This window comes from Cajanus cajan, chromosome 1, assembly GCF_000230855.2.
Source record: "Cajanus cajan strain Asha chromosome 1, NIPB_CcT2T_4, whole genome shotgun sequence".
In the NCBI taxonomy this organism is placed as follows: Eukaryota; Viridiplantae; Streptophyta; class Magnoliopsida; order Fabales; family Fabaceae; genus Cajanus; species Cajanus cajan.
The window spans coordinates 22,704,907-22,721,020 of record NC_138517.1 but is presented as its reverse complement, the minus strand read 5'-3'; the positions used below and the strand labels follow the sequence as shown (position 1 = coordinate 22,721,020).

Below are 16,114 nucleotides of genomic sequence, written 5' to 3'. Positions count from 1 at the left end.
AAAGCAACTTCTTCTAAGGAAGGCAAGGATCTTGAAGATACTTTTCTTCTCCTCGCTGAAAAATTGAGCCTTTTAACAACCCTCATGGAGAACAACTAGAGTAATAAGATTCGCCCCATGATAATGTCACCACCATGCTGGTGGGCATTCTCGAGCAACTTGGCCACTTTGGCGCCAACATTTCAAGTTCAGGTGCATCCTCTGTCACCAATACCATTCCTAGTGAAATATCATTTATTCCTCCATCCTCAAAATCCATTATACCTATCACTATTACCTCAAACAACATTTTTTTTTTTTACACACTATCATCCACATTTTTCCCCTCCTCCGTTCAATCACAGTATCCTTTTTATAAAATTCATGTTCAAACCCCTCCACCATTGACTCAACAACAATCTTCATTTTCACTTCTTCAACCACATCTTCAAATCCTTGAAAATTCCTAACCTTCAACTAATTTTTTTTAAGGTTCTGAGCCCTTAGATTGGCTCTTTCAATATCACTAGTTTTGTTATTTTTCTTCAAGTACCTTGGGAACAACGACTATATATTATCTCCTTCTATAAAGGCGAGGCCCTTAGTTGGTTTAAGGTGCCATAACCACCAACTAACTGATTCACATACCTTTACGTGAGCTCTTGAGTTGCGCTTTGACCCCTTAACATATGAGAACCATCAAGCCACACTTTTTAAATTACGACAAACAGGCTTTATCACAAATTTTTAAGCACAATTTGAACATCTTTGTAATCATACCATTGGTTTGATCCTAGAGAATTTTTTGAATTGTTTCATTTCAAGTTTGAAATCGAAAATAAAAAATGAACTTGCGATTTTGAAACTAGACCCCATTTCCCAAGCCATTGGGTTAGCCAAACTGATTGAAGGTAAGCTCAAGATGCCAAGCCCAAATATATGCAAAGCTATCCTTTTTCCTTATGATGGATCTCACCAAACTCATTCCAGAGTGCAACGACTTTGCCTGTTACCTCCATTCCACCTTCGTCCCACCCTTTTTCCCTTAACCCCAAAACCAACCATTTTCCTTAAGCCTTCCCATTAAAGGATTTTCTCTTATCCTTTCTCCTCACAATAGATCTCACCAAAATCATCCCAGAGTGCAATGACTTTGCCTGTTACCTCTATTCTACCTTTATCCCACCTTTTTTCCTTTAACCCCAAAACCAACCATTTTTCCTAAAAACCCTCCCATTAAAAGATTTTCTCCTAGCCAACTACTAGAAAGATGTGTTGTTGGACTCTATTACTATGGTGATAAACATTTTCAAGGCCAAAAGTGCACTCTACTCAAAATCCTTATACTCCTTGTTGAGGACAACAATGAGGATAACCTTTCCTTTGATCCTAACTCACACCCAACCGAAATTGGTACACTTGATGAAGTTGTTTGCTTTTAGCTTTCTAGTCAATCCTTGATAGGATACCCCTCTTCCTAAACCCTCAAATCCTAAGGACTTATTATGGGTCTCTTTGTTATGATTTTTGTGGATACTGGCAGTCATCACAATATATTACAACCTTGTATTGCACAATATTTAAATTTGTTCACTCAAGCTATTAATCCTATTTTTTGTCATAGTAGGTAATAAAGAACACATTATTTGTTCAGGTGTATGCCCCAAAGTCCCTATAACATTTCAACAAGATACGTTCACTATTCTATGATACCTACTACCCATCCAAGGTGATGATGTCGTCCTTGGGATTGAATGGTTATGTAATATCCTCTATCCCTCATGCCATAACATGTATTATAATATGAATTGAAATACCTCAATATAAAAGAAGAAACATAGAAACTCAAAATCCATAGGGTAGAAAGAATCATATTTTAACACAAACTAAACTTAGCAAAAATAACAGTTATAAAGGAAATAAAATGGCATGAATCAAATCCTAACTACTCCCCGATGTTACATGGCTTATCAAAGCGATCCAAAATTGAGGACTATACCTCATCACCAACATCTTCAGCACCAAGTTGACGATCACTTGTAATATCCACAAGAAAACAACACAAAAGAGAAAGAAAGTGAGAAACATCTCACTCTAGCTCACGGTGCAGGAATTCAACCAACTAGCCAAACATAAACAACACATACAATAATATGTAGCATACATAGTTACACATTATCATCATAATTAGTTCATTGAGAACATAATAAACAACGTATGAAATTATAATTTATATGCAATGGACACAAACTACATGTTATCATGCATATGATACCAGTAAAAACATCACACTTTGTGTATTGTTTCCAGTAATACACTAGAGTAGTTTAGAAGTACATGTCGGGTCACACCCTTTGTGCACTCTCACTAGTAGGACATACTACCAGGGTTTGGTTGGGATAGTTAAGCCGCGTAAGATACATCTCATGCTTACGAGGGCAAGACTAGGACTTCCAAGCTGAGCTATCCCTAAGGTTGGCTCATAAGCTCTTACACAAGGAACCTTTCCTGACAATATATTCCGTATCATATGCTTAAAAAACAACTTTATGCACATGATGGATGTTAAACAAACTTTATGCATTTCACATGATCTCATTAATCATTATTAACTAATCCCATATTATAAAATTCATCAACCATTCTCAATATAGCAATTAACAATTCAACTATCTCAATTAAATATTAGCAATTAATGGCATAAGGGATCACATTACTACAACTCATACATAACTCACAAACATATCAATAACACACTCACATACTACATTTTCATAACTTAATCTTGCATGATATTGCATGGTCCAAACACCTTAGGTAGAGCTATATATATTCTATTAAATTGATCTTCATTTTATTAGAAAACTAAGACAATTATCTCCAACTTCTATGTTGACCTCAAGAGCTAAATATGTCATCTACTATTTTAAATAAATAAAAAATGACAATGTTTCAGCCTACATCTAGTAGCTTGACCTTTACTCACTAATTTGATCATAACTTGAGTTATAAACCTCCTTTTTAAGTGATTCCAATGGAATTTGAAAGCTAACATCCAAGACTATAACTTTCATGAAAATTATAAACCCTACTTCTACCATTTAAGTCTACTTGAAAAGCCTGCAACATAGGCACATTATATTTCATGGACAAAATATGAGATTCGTCTTTTAACTCACATAACTCTATCATTCCTTAATATTTTTATGTGATTCTTGAGACTAAACTATATCTCTAAATGTCTACATTCTAACCCAACAATCATAACTAAATTTCATTAATCATACATAGAGAAATTAGATAAATACCAAGATATGTTCATATAAGAATTTTCAGAATCTAACACAACTCACACCTAAAATTTTTTCTCTGGATCCAATTGGTAAGAAGTCTCTATAGGTTACATTACACTTCTAAAATACACAATTTAAAGATATAAATACATACCCAAATAATCTCCTCGTACAATCACCAATGCATTCCTTAGGGTTTCCCAAGAAACCTATAGAAGTCTTAAATCATACAATTACAATCTCAAACACATGAAATCAATCATTCATTCAAACAATTCAAATAATTAATTACATATAAGAAGAACAAAAAGTGAAATAGAAACAATTGGGAAAAGCTCCTCGTACATGAGTATATAACAAATATAGGATTGGGGGCCAATCCCACTACCTGGCATACAAACACACACCTAAAGCAAGGTTTCTTACTCCCCCTTACTTGGATAAGCTCTAGATGACGGGTGCATGACTCTAGAGTGATTTTCTTCCTACTCCTATTCTCTAGGCTTTGAAACACATACGTGAAAATAGAGGCATAAAAAAGATTTTATCATAAAACTTCTCTTTTAAAAAAAAATCCTAATCTAATTAAAACATACTAACCACAATTATGCCAATGATCTCTTCCCTTTTTAATAAAAATATTCTATTATTCTTTAATAAAATATCATATAATATATTCTAAAATATATTACATAATTAAAACAAATACTTAATAGCCCCTATTAATAAAATAAAAATATCAAAATTATTAATAAAATATTTATATTATATTTTATGAAAAATGAGGTGTTATAGGTTATGGTCTATTGGGCTCGTTGAGGCTTTCTCCGTTTCTCAACTTTTATTCACTCATGCCATCAAATCTATCACCATTAAAGGAGAATTTTCATCTAAACCAACCTTTGCTTCCTTCCACCAAATGTGACATTTCATTCATACAAACTCCATCGCTTCATTCAACCTTTCCCTTCTTTAACCCTCCAAATACAACACTCATTTCCTCAACTTCTACCCACAAAATTCCGTCTAAGTTATCGAACATCATTCACCAATTCAATCATATTTTTTTATTGACCTCGTGGCTTACCCCTTCCTAGATCTCATGACCACCACATCACTCTTATTCCTAACTTTGTTCATGTCAATGTTAAGCCATACAAATACCCTCACTCTCAAAAAGAAATAATGTCAAAATTAATCCTAGATATGCTTAAAGAATGTCTTATTACCCCTAACACCATCCCTACTCCTCACTAGTTTTACTAATGCACAAAAAAGATGGATCATAGCGATTTTGTGTTCACTATCGTGCTCTTAATGCAATTATTATTTGTGATCGTTTCCTTATTCTTATTGTTGATGAATTGCTTGATGAGTTAGGCAAGGCCACTATTTACAGTAAAATAGATTTGCATTTTAGATATCACCAAATTCAAGTCAATTCTTCTAATACCCTAAAGATGGCTTTTCGGACCTTTGATGGTCATTATGAGTTTTTGGTAATGTCATTCAACCTTTCTAATGCTCCCTTTTCTTTTCAATTAGTTATGAATGATTTATTACGACCATTTTTACATAAATTTGTTTTAGTTTTCTTTGATGACATTCTTATTTATGGTACTTGTTTAACTAATCATGTTTTTCACTTATAAACTATTCTTCTGTTAGTAAGTATTAATCAATTTTTTTGGCTAAGTAGACTAAATGTACTTTTGAAGTCTCTAGTTTGGCCACATCATTTTTGGTGTTGGAGTCGTTCTTGATCCACACAAAAATTAAGGCTATAAATGATTGACCACCTTTGCATTCCCACACAACACTCAAGAGCGACTCACATTTACTTACAATAGTTTTCATTTTTGGGCCTCACAAGATTTTATCGCAAATTTTTTCATGGTTATGCATCACTTGTCGCTCCTCTCCCTGATAAGCTCAAAATGAAAACTATTACATGGAGTGATGACACCAATACATCATTTACAATGTTAAAATATGTTATAACTACTACTCTAGTCCTTGCTCATCCGAATTTTCCACCACATTCACTATTGTAATAGATGCTTCAACTATCATTGTTGGGACTATCCTTGCTTAAAATCACCGTCCAATTGCCTTTTTTAGTTGCAAATTGTCCTTGTATGCAATCAACTTCAATTTACATTCATGAATTGTTCACTATAACAGAGGCAGTAAAAAAATGGCGATAATACCTAATAGATAATCATTTTCACATTTATTGAGATCAACAAAGCTTAAAGACCATGTTGTCTCAAACATTTCATACACCATAACAACAAAAATGGGCAACTATATTGACAAGTTACAATCATGAAATATTTTACTGACTAGGCAATAGCAACATCGTTGTTGATACCTTGTTCAGCCCAGAACCAAACCCCACTTTCCTTACTTTGGTGTACTCACCAATACCAAAGCTCATAAAAAAAATAAAAAATCACTACCAAAATACAAAATATGGGAGAATACTTAGAAGTAAAGTAGAAACTAATCCAATAATGTCTATGGTTACCGTTTTTCAAATGGTCTTCTTTACTTTAAGGAAAACATTTTCATTCCTCAAGCTATGGGATTACGAATACTCCTTCTCATTAAATATCATGATACTCCCATTGTTGGTCATTTAGCCATTAAACCTATGGTGGCTTGTCTCTCTGTTACATTTGCTTGGTTAGGTCTCTATTCAAATGCCAAAAACCATGTTCAATGTTGTACCACCTATCAACACAATAAATATAGGCCAACAAAAAATTAAAGTTTACTCCAATCATTACTAGTACTTACAAAAGTTTGGGATAAGTTATCTATGGACTTTTTTTACTAATTTACCTAGTTCATATGGTCATACAATGATATAAGTTATTTATGACTGTCTCACCCATTTCACTAATTTCTTTGCTTTTCTCACTCATTACACAATAACGTAATTGACACAATGGTTCTCTATTGATATCGTGCATTTACATGGCATCCCTAATTGTATTTTGTCCGATTGGGACCCATCTTCCTTAGTTCATTCTAAAAAAAACTTATTTAAGGCTCAAGGTACAACTCTTAAATACAACACAACCTACCACTCCCAAATCAATGCTTAGATGGTATTAAACCATTTCTTAGAAGTATATATTCACTATTTTACAAGTGACAACCCACAACGTTGGTTCGTCTTTCTTCACTCAGTCGAGTTTTGGCAAAACTTAACCCATCACTCTGCCATTGGAACCTCACTTTCCAAGTCCCTTTTGGTCGCACCCCTCCTTCTCTTCCAAGTTGTGTTCCACATGCTTCACCTTACCCTAAAGTTGAACAAACCCTACATGATAGATAAACATTATTAGATTCCATCAAAGCAACATTTAAGAAAACTTGTTTACAAATGGTTACCCAAGCCAACAAGCATCATTATGTTATATCCTTTGAAGAAAGGGATTAGATTCTCTTACACACTCAAAATCACCATCAATCTTTAGTGGGCCATTGTTCCAACAAGCTCTCCCATCATTATTATGGGGCCTTCTAGATCCAACATAAAATTGGGAAGGTCGCCTACCAACTCCTTCTTCCACCAATGAAATGAATTCATGATGTCTTTCACGTATCGTTACTTAGAAAGTTTCATAGTGACTTCCCTTCTCAAAGATTTATTCACCTTCCACCCACTTCTCCAAATAATAAAGCGGCAAACCCAAATAAAGTTGTACCCCCTTTGGATCAACTTCAAGCTCATATTATTCATGCCCCATCCACCCATTTTAATTTCGAAGTCATCTAATGTGCAGATTTAAACCAAGTCATTAAAGTAAGCTTGCCATATTAGACTGACACTTCCATTTCTCTTTCCCATAATAACACATCAACCCCATGTGACTTCCCATTCCCCAAGTCTTTTAATTGTTGCACTGTTGGATCCCTCTTTGCCAATTAAGCCCTGATCTTCAGTATCCTCTAGAAGCACAATCCATGAGTTGGATGTCAATTTGTTAAACCTTGAGGACAAGGCTCCTCTTCAAGGCATGGGTAATGATAGCAACTAAGTGGACCGACCCCATCTAAGCCCAAACGCATTACTAATGATCCATCATGACTTTTAGATTAGACTCGTGATATATAAACCTCCTCTTTTTATTTATTTATTTTTTATATAAGTATACCTCCTTTTTTTAAAAAAAAATTCATAAAATATTCTTAATTTTTTTTTTTTAATTTTTAATTTTACACTCGCAACATTTAATTTAACACTTTTTTCTTCTTTTCCATACACCTCCTTCCCTCCTCCTTTTAGTTTTCTACACACCTCCTTCCCTTCTCCTTGTGTCAAAATATTAAATATCAAATAAAATGGAATAATAATATGTTTTTTTGGTTAGTCACTAGTATATTCATTGTAGGTTTTATTTTTTAAAAATACTAACACTCCTATATATTTTCTTTATAATATTCTATTGATTGAAAATCACAAATTTTAGTGATCTTGTTGATGAATAAAGATAAATATTCATTAAATTAATCAATATATAAGATCTACAAAATTTATAATTTCTAATAAATTTCAAATAATAATAAAGAAAGTGTTATCAAGTGAGTATGCAATAATGTGAACTTTGTGGAGTCATTGAAATAGAATTGTATTTTGTGGAGAAAAACTTGATTTGGATGCTTAGATACTTATTTAATTCATATAAAATAAAATTAATTTTGTTTTATCCATTTCTTTTTGGTCTTATCAATTTTTCGGTTTTTATAATTTTGAGTCTATTTTAATCAACTCAGGTCAGGTAATTTTTTTTTTCCAAAAAAGAAAGTAATTAAAAAGTAGGAAAAAGCAAAACATCCCATGGAAATATAGCAAGGAAGTAGTGGTGGGGATCGTGCCACGTGTCGTTGCTTTCTTAAACCCAAGAATCCATAACGACTTGGCTAATGAATAGTGCAAAATTGCAACACCAACTTCAGCTTCATCTTCACTTATCCATTGCTCCATTCGCTATTCGCTATGTTCCTTCTCAAGGTTAATTTCTCAATTTCATCACCATTCTTTCTCTTTCACTTGCTTCTGTTGTTTTTGGTGCTTTAACATTAAACGTTTTCTGTTGAAACAGACATGGAGAAAAACGGCTTTTGGTGTTTTTGGCTACCTTAATTTCACCAAAGCTGGTTTCCTGTGAGTTCATTTTCTCATTTATTTTTCTCTTGTTTTTATTATTATTATTATTATTATTATTATTATTATTATTATTATTATTATTAATATTATCACGATGATGATTTTGCTATGGTTGCTCTTCTAAGTAACTCTTGTTATTAATAACTTCGTGGCTTGGCTCAACTACATTGATTCTGTAGATATAGATAATTGCAAATAAAGTCAAAGTTGTTTTTTATTCTTTTAGTAAAGCAAATTGGGTTTTATTTGTTTGATTGATTTATCCGTGATGATTTTTTTTTTTATATATATTATTGAAGTAATCAATTTTCACTTGAATTGTGATTGTGATCATTTTGTTTAGGGTAAAATGTGTTTTAGGTCCCTTGAGATTTGATTAGAATTGATTTTGAGTCTCAATTTTTAAAGTTGAAGGCTTTATTCCTCGTATTTGTAAAATGGGGTGGATTTTGTCTCTGACCTTGGTCTTCATTTTGACTCAATCAGGAATGAAATCCACCATGTTTAAAAATAAGAGGACCAAAACCACCATTTTTAAAATGTAGGGACTAAAACCAGTTTTGAGTAAGTCTTGAGAGACCTACAAGCTAAAGCACATTTGACTGTTTTTATGTTTGTTTATTTTGAAACTATCGAGGAACTTATGGGATTGGATAGATGAAAGAAGTCAGAGTCACCGACCCTGGTTTTGAGATATATTTCATAATTGGAAAACATAAAAAAGAGTTGGAATTGAGACTAGAGAGTGGAGATGAAAATTGGCTACTATTTATTGAGTCTGTTGAAAAGTATAACGATAGAAAACTGGTAGCATTTTGTTAGTGCTGTTGTTATTTGGCCTCATTGTGTTCTTACTTCTTAGCTGACATATGAATCATTTTTTTTTTTTTTTTTTTTTGTAGTGATCATTCTAAGAAATTCAAACCAGAGGACATGGAAATTCGAATACCAGGGAAGAATTGCATTGTTACTGGAGCTAACTCTGGAATTGGCTATGCAACAGCTGAGGGTCTTGCAAACCGGTTTCAATCTTTCTCCTATGTTTGTTTTTGGAATTTTGCATTTTAAGTTTTTAGTTTGGTGATATGGTTAATAATTTTCACCAGAGGTGCAACTGTCTATCTTGTATGTCGTAACAAGGAGAAAGGAGAGGCTGCTCTTTCTGATATTCGAACTAAAACTGGCAATCTGAATGTATATTTGGAGGTATTACCCTTTTTTCCTTGTATTTCAATCCACTAATCCATTTTTTGAATTTTCATAATCAAAAGCATTAAAATTTCCTAATTTAAAGCATTGTGCTTTGTTATGGCACTTTACACAATTTAGTGGATAAGCTGAAATCATTTGGAAATTGTAATTGCCATTATGCTTTTATATGACTAGCTAATTTATCTTGCAGATTTGTGACCTTTCTTCTGTCAATGAAATCAAGTCATTTGCTTCCAGGTTTTCTGAAAAGAATGTGCCAGTTCATGTGTTGGTAAATTCTCAATTGTATTTCAAGAAAATTTATACTTCCCAACGTGGTTGTATTGTAGTTAGCTTTACCATGGAAACTTCATCGGATATATGTGGGCTGCTGATGGATACTGTTCTATTTCAAGAAATTTTACGATTTACAACTAATATTATATCTTGTTCAATAAAAATATAACTGCTGACATGGCAATTTTATAAGTAGCCACGTTATGTTCTTGACTAAAATCTAATATGGCATAATTTCTTGCATCAAGGTTAACAATGGTGGCTTACTTGAGCAAAATCGAGTTACCACATCAGAAGGGTGAGTCATTTTTGTTTCATATGGAAATAAACAATTTGCAAATTCTACCTATAACCTGAATTGATCTGGTGTCTTTTAATGTAATGCGTCAAAGTCCAGGCTTGAGTTGAACTTTGCTGTAAATGTGTTGGGCACTTACACCATGACAGAATTAATGGTACCATTACTGGAAAAAGCTTCCCCTGATGCACGTGTCATAACAGTATCTTCTGGTGGAATGTATACTTCTCCCTTGACCAAAGATCTACAGGTAACTGAGTTGTGATGTTGTCAGCTTATTCAATCATTTATAGGATTTTGGCATAATTTATTTGGTTGTCTGTACACAGTATTCTGAGAGCAACTTTAATGGAGTTGAACAGTATGCTCGAAACAAGCGTGTTCAGGTCAGTTAAGTTAATGACTAGATTTGAGCACACTATTTTTCTTGTTTTACAACTAACTTTAAATTGTGTAAAGTATCTTAGCACCAATGTTGAAATGAACAGGCAGCAGTTAGGAATTGAAGGTTTTAGAGGGAGGGCTAACGGTTAAATGATGACTAATTATTTCCTAAAACTATTGATTGTTTGCTATGTCAATTCTTTGTATTTATTGTAATTAACAGTGGCGGTAAGACCTGTGTTTCACTATATAACATCCCTGTTGGGCCCGCTAGTCCACCCGTTCCTCCACCATAGTATGATATTGTCCGCTTTGGGCCCAAGCCCGCACGGTTTTGTTTTTGGGCTCCTTCCCAAAAGGCCTCAGACCAAGGACCACATGTCTCGTTCGTGATCTCCTCCCCTCAAGCGATAATCCGTCACCATCTTGTACCGCCGTTAACTCTACGGGACACGCCGCCTGAACACCACAATATCAGGAAGACTTTCGACACAAGGCACCAAGTTCGAATCTCCATCGCGAGGCACAACACTGAGGGTCTTCCCGCATCAAACCCAGACGAACCGTTGGCTCTGATACCACTTGTTGGGCCCGCTAGTCCACCCGTTCCTCCACCATAGTATGATATTGTCCGCTTTGGGCCCAAGCCCGCACGGTTTTGTTTTTGGGCTCCTTCCCAAAAGGCCTCATACTATGTGGAATGGTGGACACTTATAAACTAGCCAATGTTCCTTCATTTTACCGATGTGGGACTTGGGATGAATCCCAACAATCCCAACTGTTCAAATATGTATAACTTGTTGCTCCTGTCCATCAGATAGTGAGATAACTAACTACTAATACTATATCAAGTTCGTAGTTTTCAAAACTTGATTCTATTTAGAAATTTAAAGCTTCACCTTTAACCAATTAGATGTGTATAATAGTGATTTATATAGTGTAAATTTGATCTATTTCCAATTTAATACTCTCTAGCTAGCAAGTGTTGCAACATTATAGTAACGAAGGTTCAACATTTTCTTTTAAAGCTTTTGAAAATTTTCGCTTGTGATACCATATGTTTTACTTGTCTGTAGTGCAAAAATTTTATATTAGAGTGGACTATAATCATCAAATCCTTTTTGAACAGAAAACAAGCAGTAGTAGTTCTATGTGATATTTAGTGTAAATGAGTAATAGTTTTAAAATTTTGTTTGATCATATCTATGCATTTCATATATTTTACAATCGTTATTTTCTTTATAGTATCTAGGAGGCATTTAAAAGAGATTAGTTGAGTGTTTTTAATTTTTAATTTTTTCATGTGTCAATTCATGTAACATTACGATATATCTGATATGCCAGGTTGCACTAACAGAAAAGTGGGCCGAGACATATAAGAACAAAGGGATAGGATTTTACTCAATGCACCCTGGTTGGGCTGAGACTCCTGGGGTTGCAAAGAGTTTGCCAAGCTTCTCTGAATCGTAAGCATTATTTGTCCTTGTATTATCCATGAAATATATCGATTATTACTATAAAAAATTGTGCATAAAAACCATTCAAGGACAGAGTTATTCTTTGACAAAATACAAAGCATCTAATGTTCATGCTTGTTTGAATTAACTTATTTGGGGAAAATAATAATTTTTTACTGACATCTTCCTCATAGAGAACTTAAAAATATTTTGTCCCCAAGTTAAGCAAAATCAAACATGCCTATGTTATGGGAACGATCTATTTAGTGGGGAATCTATGTTCGATTCCACCATGTGCGAAAACTTGTTAGGCTAGCGATAGTCACAATATTGCAAGCGGGATTAGTATCTAGTTTAGTAGGCTGGAGGATACCTGTGGCAGAACAAAAATAAAGCATAGGAACTTGATTCTTGCCACCCTTTATCCCTTATAATTAAATTAAATTTCAGCACAAGTTAAAGTGGACTTGTATCACATCTTAATTTTTAAGTTCAAATAGCTTGCAGCTTGCACCTAATAGCTCAAGTTTCAAGTATAACTAGTTCTTGAAATAATTTATGGTCAACAAAGAAAAGAAAGTTAATTATTGTTTGGCTTTGGCACCATTGGAATAATTCTATATTGATTGAATTATTTACAGGTTTTCGGGGAAGCTTAGAACAAGTGAAGAAGGTGCAGACACAGTTATCTGGTTGACACTACAACCAAAGGAGAAACTGGTATCAGGTGCATTTTATTTTGATAGAGCTGAAGCTCCGAAGCACCTTACATTTGCTTGTACTAGAGATTCTCATGCTTTGATCGACTCTATTGTTGATAGTCTTAATTCCATGGCTTCTTTTGTCTAATATTGTACTTTTACCCTCGCATTAAGTTGCAACTTGCAATTAATCATAAAACCCAGTTGTGCATCAATATAACTTTTCTAAAGTTTGTAATAGTATAGATTATTTTCAGCAATCATCTATGGCTTATTTTTCCAACCAAATCAAACATTTGAATTGTACTAACTTTTATAACTGACTAGAAATAATTATTATAGATTATGGGTTTGACCTCAATTCAAATTTATAAAATTGGTTTGTAAGGTAAGAATTATCTCTCATTTATATATTGTTTGTTGATCTTATATTTAGTTGCGAAATTGACTTGTAAGATGAAAGTTACCGGCCTTCCACTTATTCTTTATTAGTCTTGTATCTAGTCAATGTTCAATGTTGGACTTGGATTATTTTTAAATATACTCTCTCACACTCAATACTATTAGGTTTGATGTGTATGTATAAATAGTGGATGTCCCTCTTTATATAAGTCTAGGGTGATTCTAATACCATCTTATAATAAAAAAATTAAATTAAATTTAATTTAACAAAATCAGGTGAAAGTTGTTCCTTAGTTATGTATGCTTTTTGTTATCATGGTTATTTGGATTTTTTTAAGAGACAACTACTATATGTCTCTTAAAAGATAATTTTAAAAAGACTTAAATATGTTTTTATTCCTTAAATTTAGGGTTAACATTGTTTTTGATCTCTCAAATCTTAAATCATTATTTTTAGTCTGTGTAATTTCAAAAAATCTTATTTTAGTTCTTATATTCAAATTTTGTTAAAAAAGTTATCAATATTATTGCATATAATCTACCTACTAGTGTTCCAATTAGTAAAAATATCACATTAAATTCAATTAATATTATTTAACCATTTTAATTTTTCATTTTCATATATATTATTAGTAATCTAAGAGACTAAAATAATATATTTTAAAATTTCAAGAATTAAAGATAATAATTTTAAATTTGAAGGATAAAAATAAAAAAATTTATTATAAATTTTAGGGACAAAATATATTTAATTTTTTTTAAAAAAATCACTTTTTATAATTTTTTAATATTAATATTTGCACATTATTAGGTCCGTACCCTAGATATTTGTGTGCGACTATTTTAATTTGGGATGCTTTCCACTTTTTATATACATCGTGCCGTTTACCCTAGTAATAGAAATAACGTGATGAATTGTGGTTCACTTCTTTAAAAATAATGCTAACATAGTATAATAAAACGTGTCTATATAATTATTGAATTTTATACAAGTAAAGGGAAAGTTCTGTCAATTGGTATCACTGACCAATCCAACTCACAAAAAGAAAAAAAAAATGTTTTGGATTGGAAATGCACGTTGTTATACACAGGTGGCCATTACGGGGACTATCTATCAAAAGTACAATTATATCAATTGGTAAAGAATGTTTGGAGAAGTATAAATGTAATTTTTTATAATGTGTAAATATTATTGTTGTTTGGAAGTCATTGAAGTGAATTTTTTTAAGCTAATTTTATGTTGGAAAACAGTTTATAAAAACCGTGAATAATATTAGTGATGATTATGTATTGAGTGAAGATGCTAATCAATTATTAATGATGTGAGAAATAATGTAAATCAATAATTAACATCTCCGTTGACCAATCAGTACGTTGTCCGAATTAAATAGTGTTAAAAATTAGGGAAAAAAAAATACTTAGACGCAATAAACTTTACCTATTTTACAAATAGATATTATAAAATTTTATTTTATTTTAAATTTTAGCCTAATGACAAATAAACACTATAAATTTTAATTGTATTATAATCGATTCTTAAATTTTTATTTTTACAAATAAATACCTTGAATTTAATTTTAATTAATTTTTAAAATGTATCCCTTATTATTTATATAGTCAACTTTTATATTATATTGAGATTAATTAAACTATTTATTTTAAATTACACTTTATTAGTTTTATTTTTATATATCACTTTTCTATATATTAAATCATAAAATTTAGAATTAAAAAATAAAACAGATTTCTTTTACTATTTTTTATTATTCTTTTATTTTTCTTATTGTTTTTATAAATTCATGTTTTAAAAATAATTGTGATAAAAGAAGAAAAAAAATAATGAATGATTGACATTAAATAATTAAATACAAAAATCAAATTGATAAAAGCAATGTTTTAAAAATGGTAAATGGTAAATATCAATTAAAATGAAATTAAAGTTGAATATGTTTATTTACAAAAGAAGTAAAGTTTAAGAATTAATTGGAAAAAATTAAAGTTCATGATATTTATTTACAAATTAATAAAATTTAAAGATTGATTAGAATAAAATTAAAATATATAATATCTATTTGTAAAAAGAGTAAAAATTAAGATAAGTGAATGCTCTTTTCCTAGAAATTGTCATTTATGTCTATGAAACAAAGTTATATATATGTGAAGTAACGACAACTACTAGGACTAGTTTAGTAGACCAATCTAATGGTTGAAACTTGAAAGGGAAGAAGTTAAAATAAATAAGTGAAGACCTAAGTTTATTTCTTGTCGTCATCTTTGTAATATAATGAATATATTTTTATAGATAAAAAAAATGTTGAAGTAACCACAATAGCCTGTAAGCATAAGCACATCTTTTTGGGCGAATAGTTTGCATTAGCACATTTGCACATGGCATATGAACAAACTGAACTTCAGTCAAGCTGTTAAACAACCATGCTTCGTTGTAGTAGTGAACAATTTGATAAAGATGAGATCTCTTTCATTTTGTTTCTCTATTTTCATTTTTAACATGTGTTCTTTCTTTCTCTCTCTTGAGAAGTAAGGTATTTTTATTTATACTGCTGTTGATGATTGTTAAGCCACTATGTTTTTTCTACAAAAATATTCACATTGAAGTACCCTTTAAAAAAACAAAATTCAAGTGTAGACAGGAGACATATTTGATATTTCCATGTGATGCTTTTTAATTATTTGTTAGGTTGCTTCTCTCTTTCTATAGTTTGGATTCTTAAAATTAAATTCAAATCTTTCTTTTGGTAAAGTTCGGAGAGAAACTAAAATTTGTTAGATGACAGAAAATATCAAATTAAGGTAAAGCTATGCACCATTAAGCAAGTATAGGCAAAGATGCTATGTCAGATCAAAACCTATATGAATGCCAGAAATTTTGTTTCCAGGATAATAAGCCATCTCTTGCAAATGACAAGACA

At 31.8% G+C, this 16,114-nt stretch overlaps 1 protein-coding gene across 1 annotated transcript; it reads left to right on the top strand.

Annotated features, from left to right (window-relative positions):
• Positions 1-8,149: 8,149 nt before the first annotated feature.
• On the top strand, positions 8,150-13,143 carry LOC109803939 (NAD(P)-binding Rossmann-fold superfamily protein). Its single transcript, XM_020365636.3, has 10 exons — positions 8,150-8,298; positions 8,390-8,451; positions 9,357-9,476; positions 9,561-9,660; positions 9,857-9,937; positions 10,191-10,240; positions 10,340-10,490; positions 10,570-10,626; positions 11,969-12,090; positions 12,723-13,143. The coding sequence occupies exons 1-10, from the start codon at positions 8,284-8,286 to the stop codon at positions 12,928-12,930; spliced, it is 966 nt and encodes a 321-aa protein (XP_020221225.1). The 5' UTR covers positions 8,150-8,283; the 3' UTR covers positions 12,931-13,143.
• Positions 13,144-16,114: the final 2,971 nt, after the last annotated feature.

Coding starts and splice junctions, on each gene's coding strand:
- LOC109803939 (XM_020365636.3), top strand. Junction 9,477..9,560: donor GCTGAGGGTCTTGCAAACCG/GTTTCAATCTTT, acceptor AATTTTCACCAG/AGGTGCAACTGTCTATCTTG. Junction 10,241..10,339: donor CGAGTTACCACATCAGAAGG/GTGAGTCATTTT, acceptor GTCAAAGTCCAG/GCTTGAGTTGAACTTTGCTG.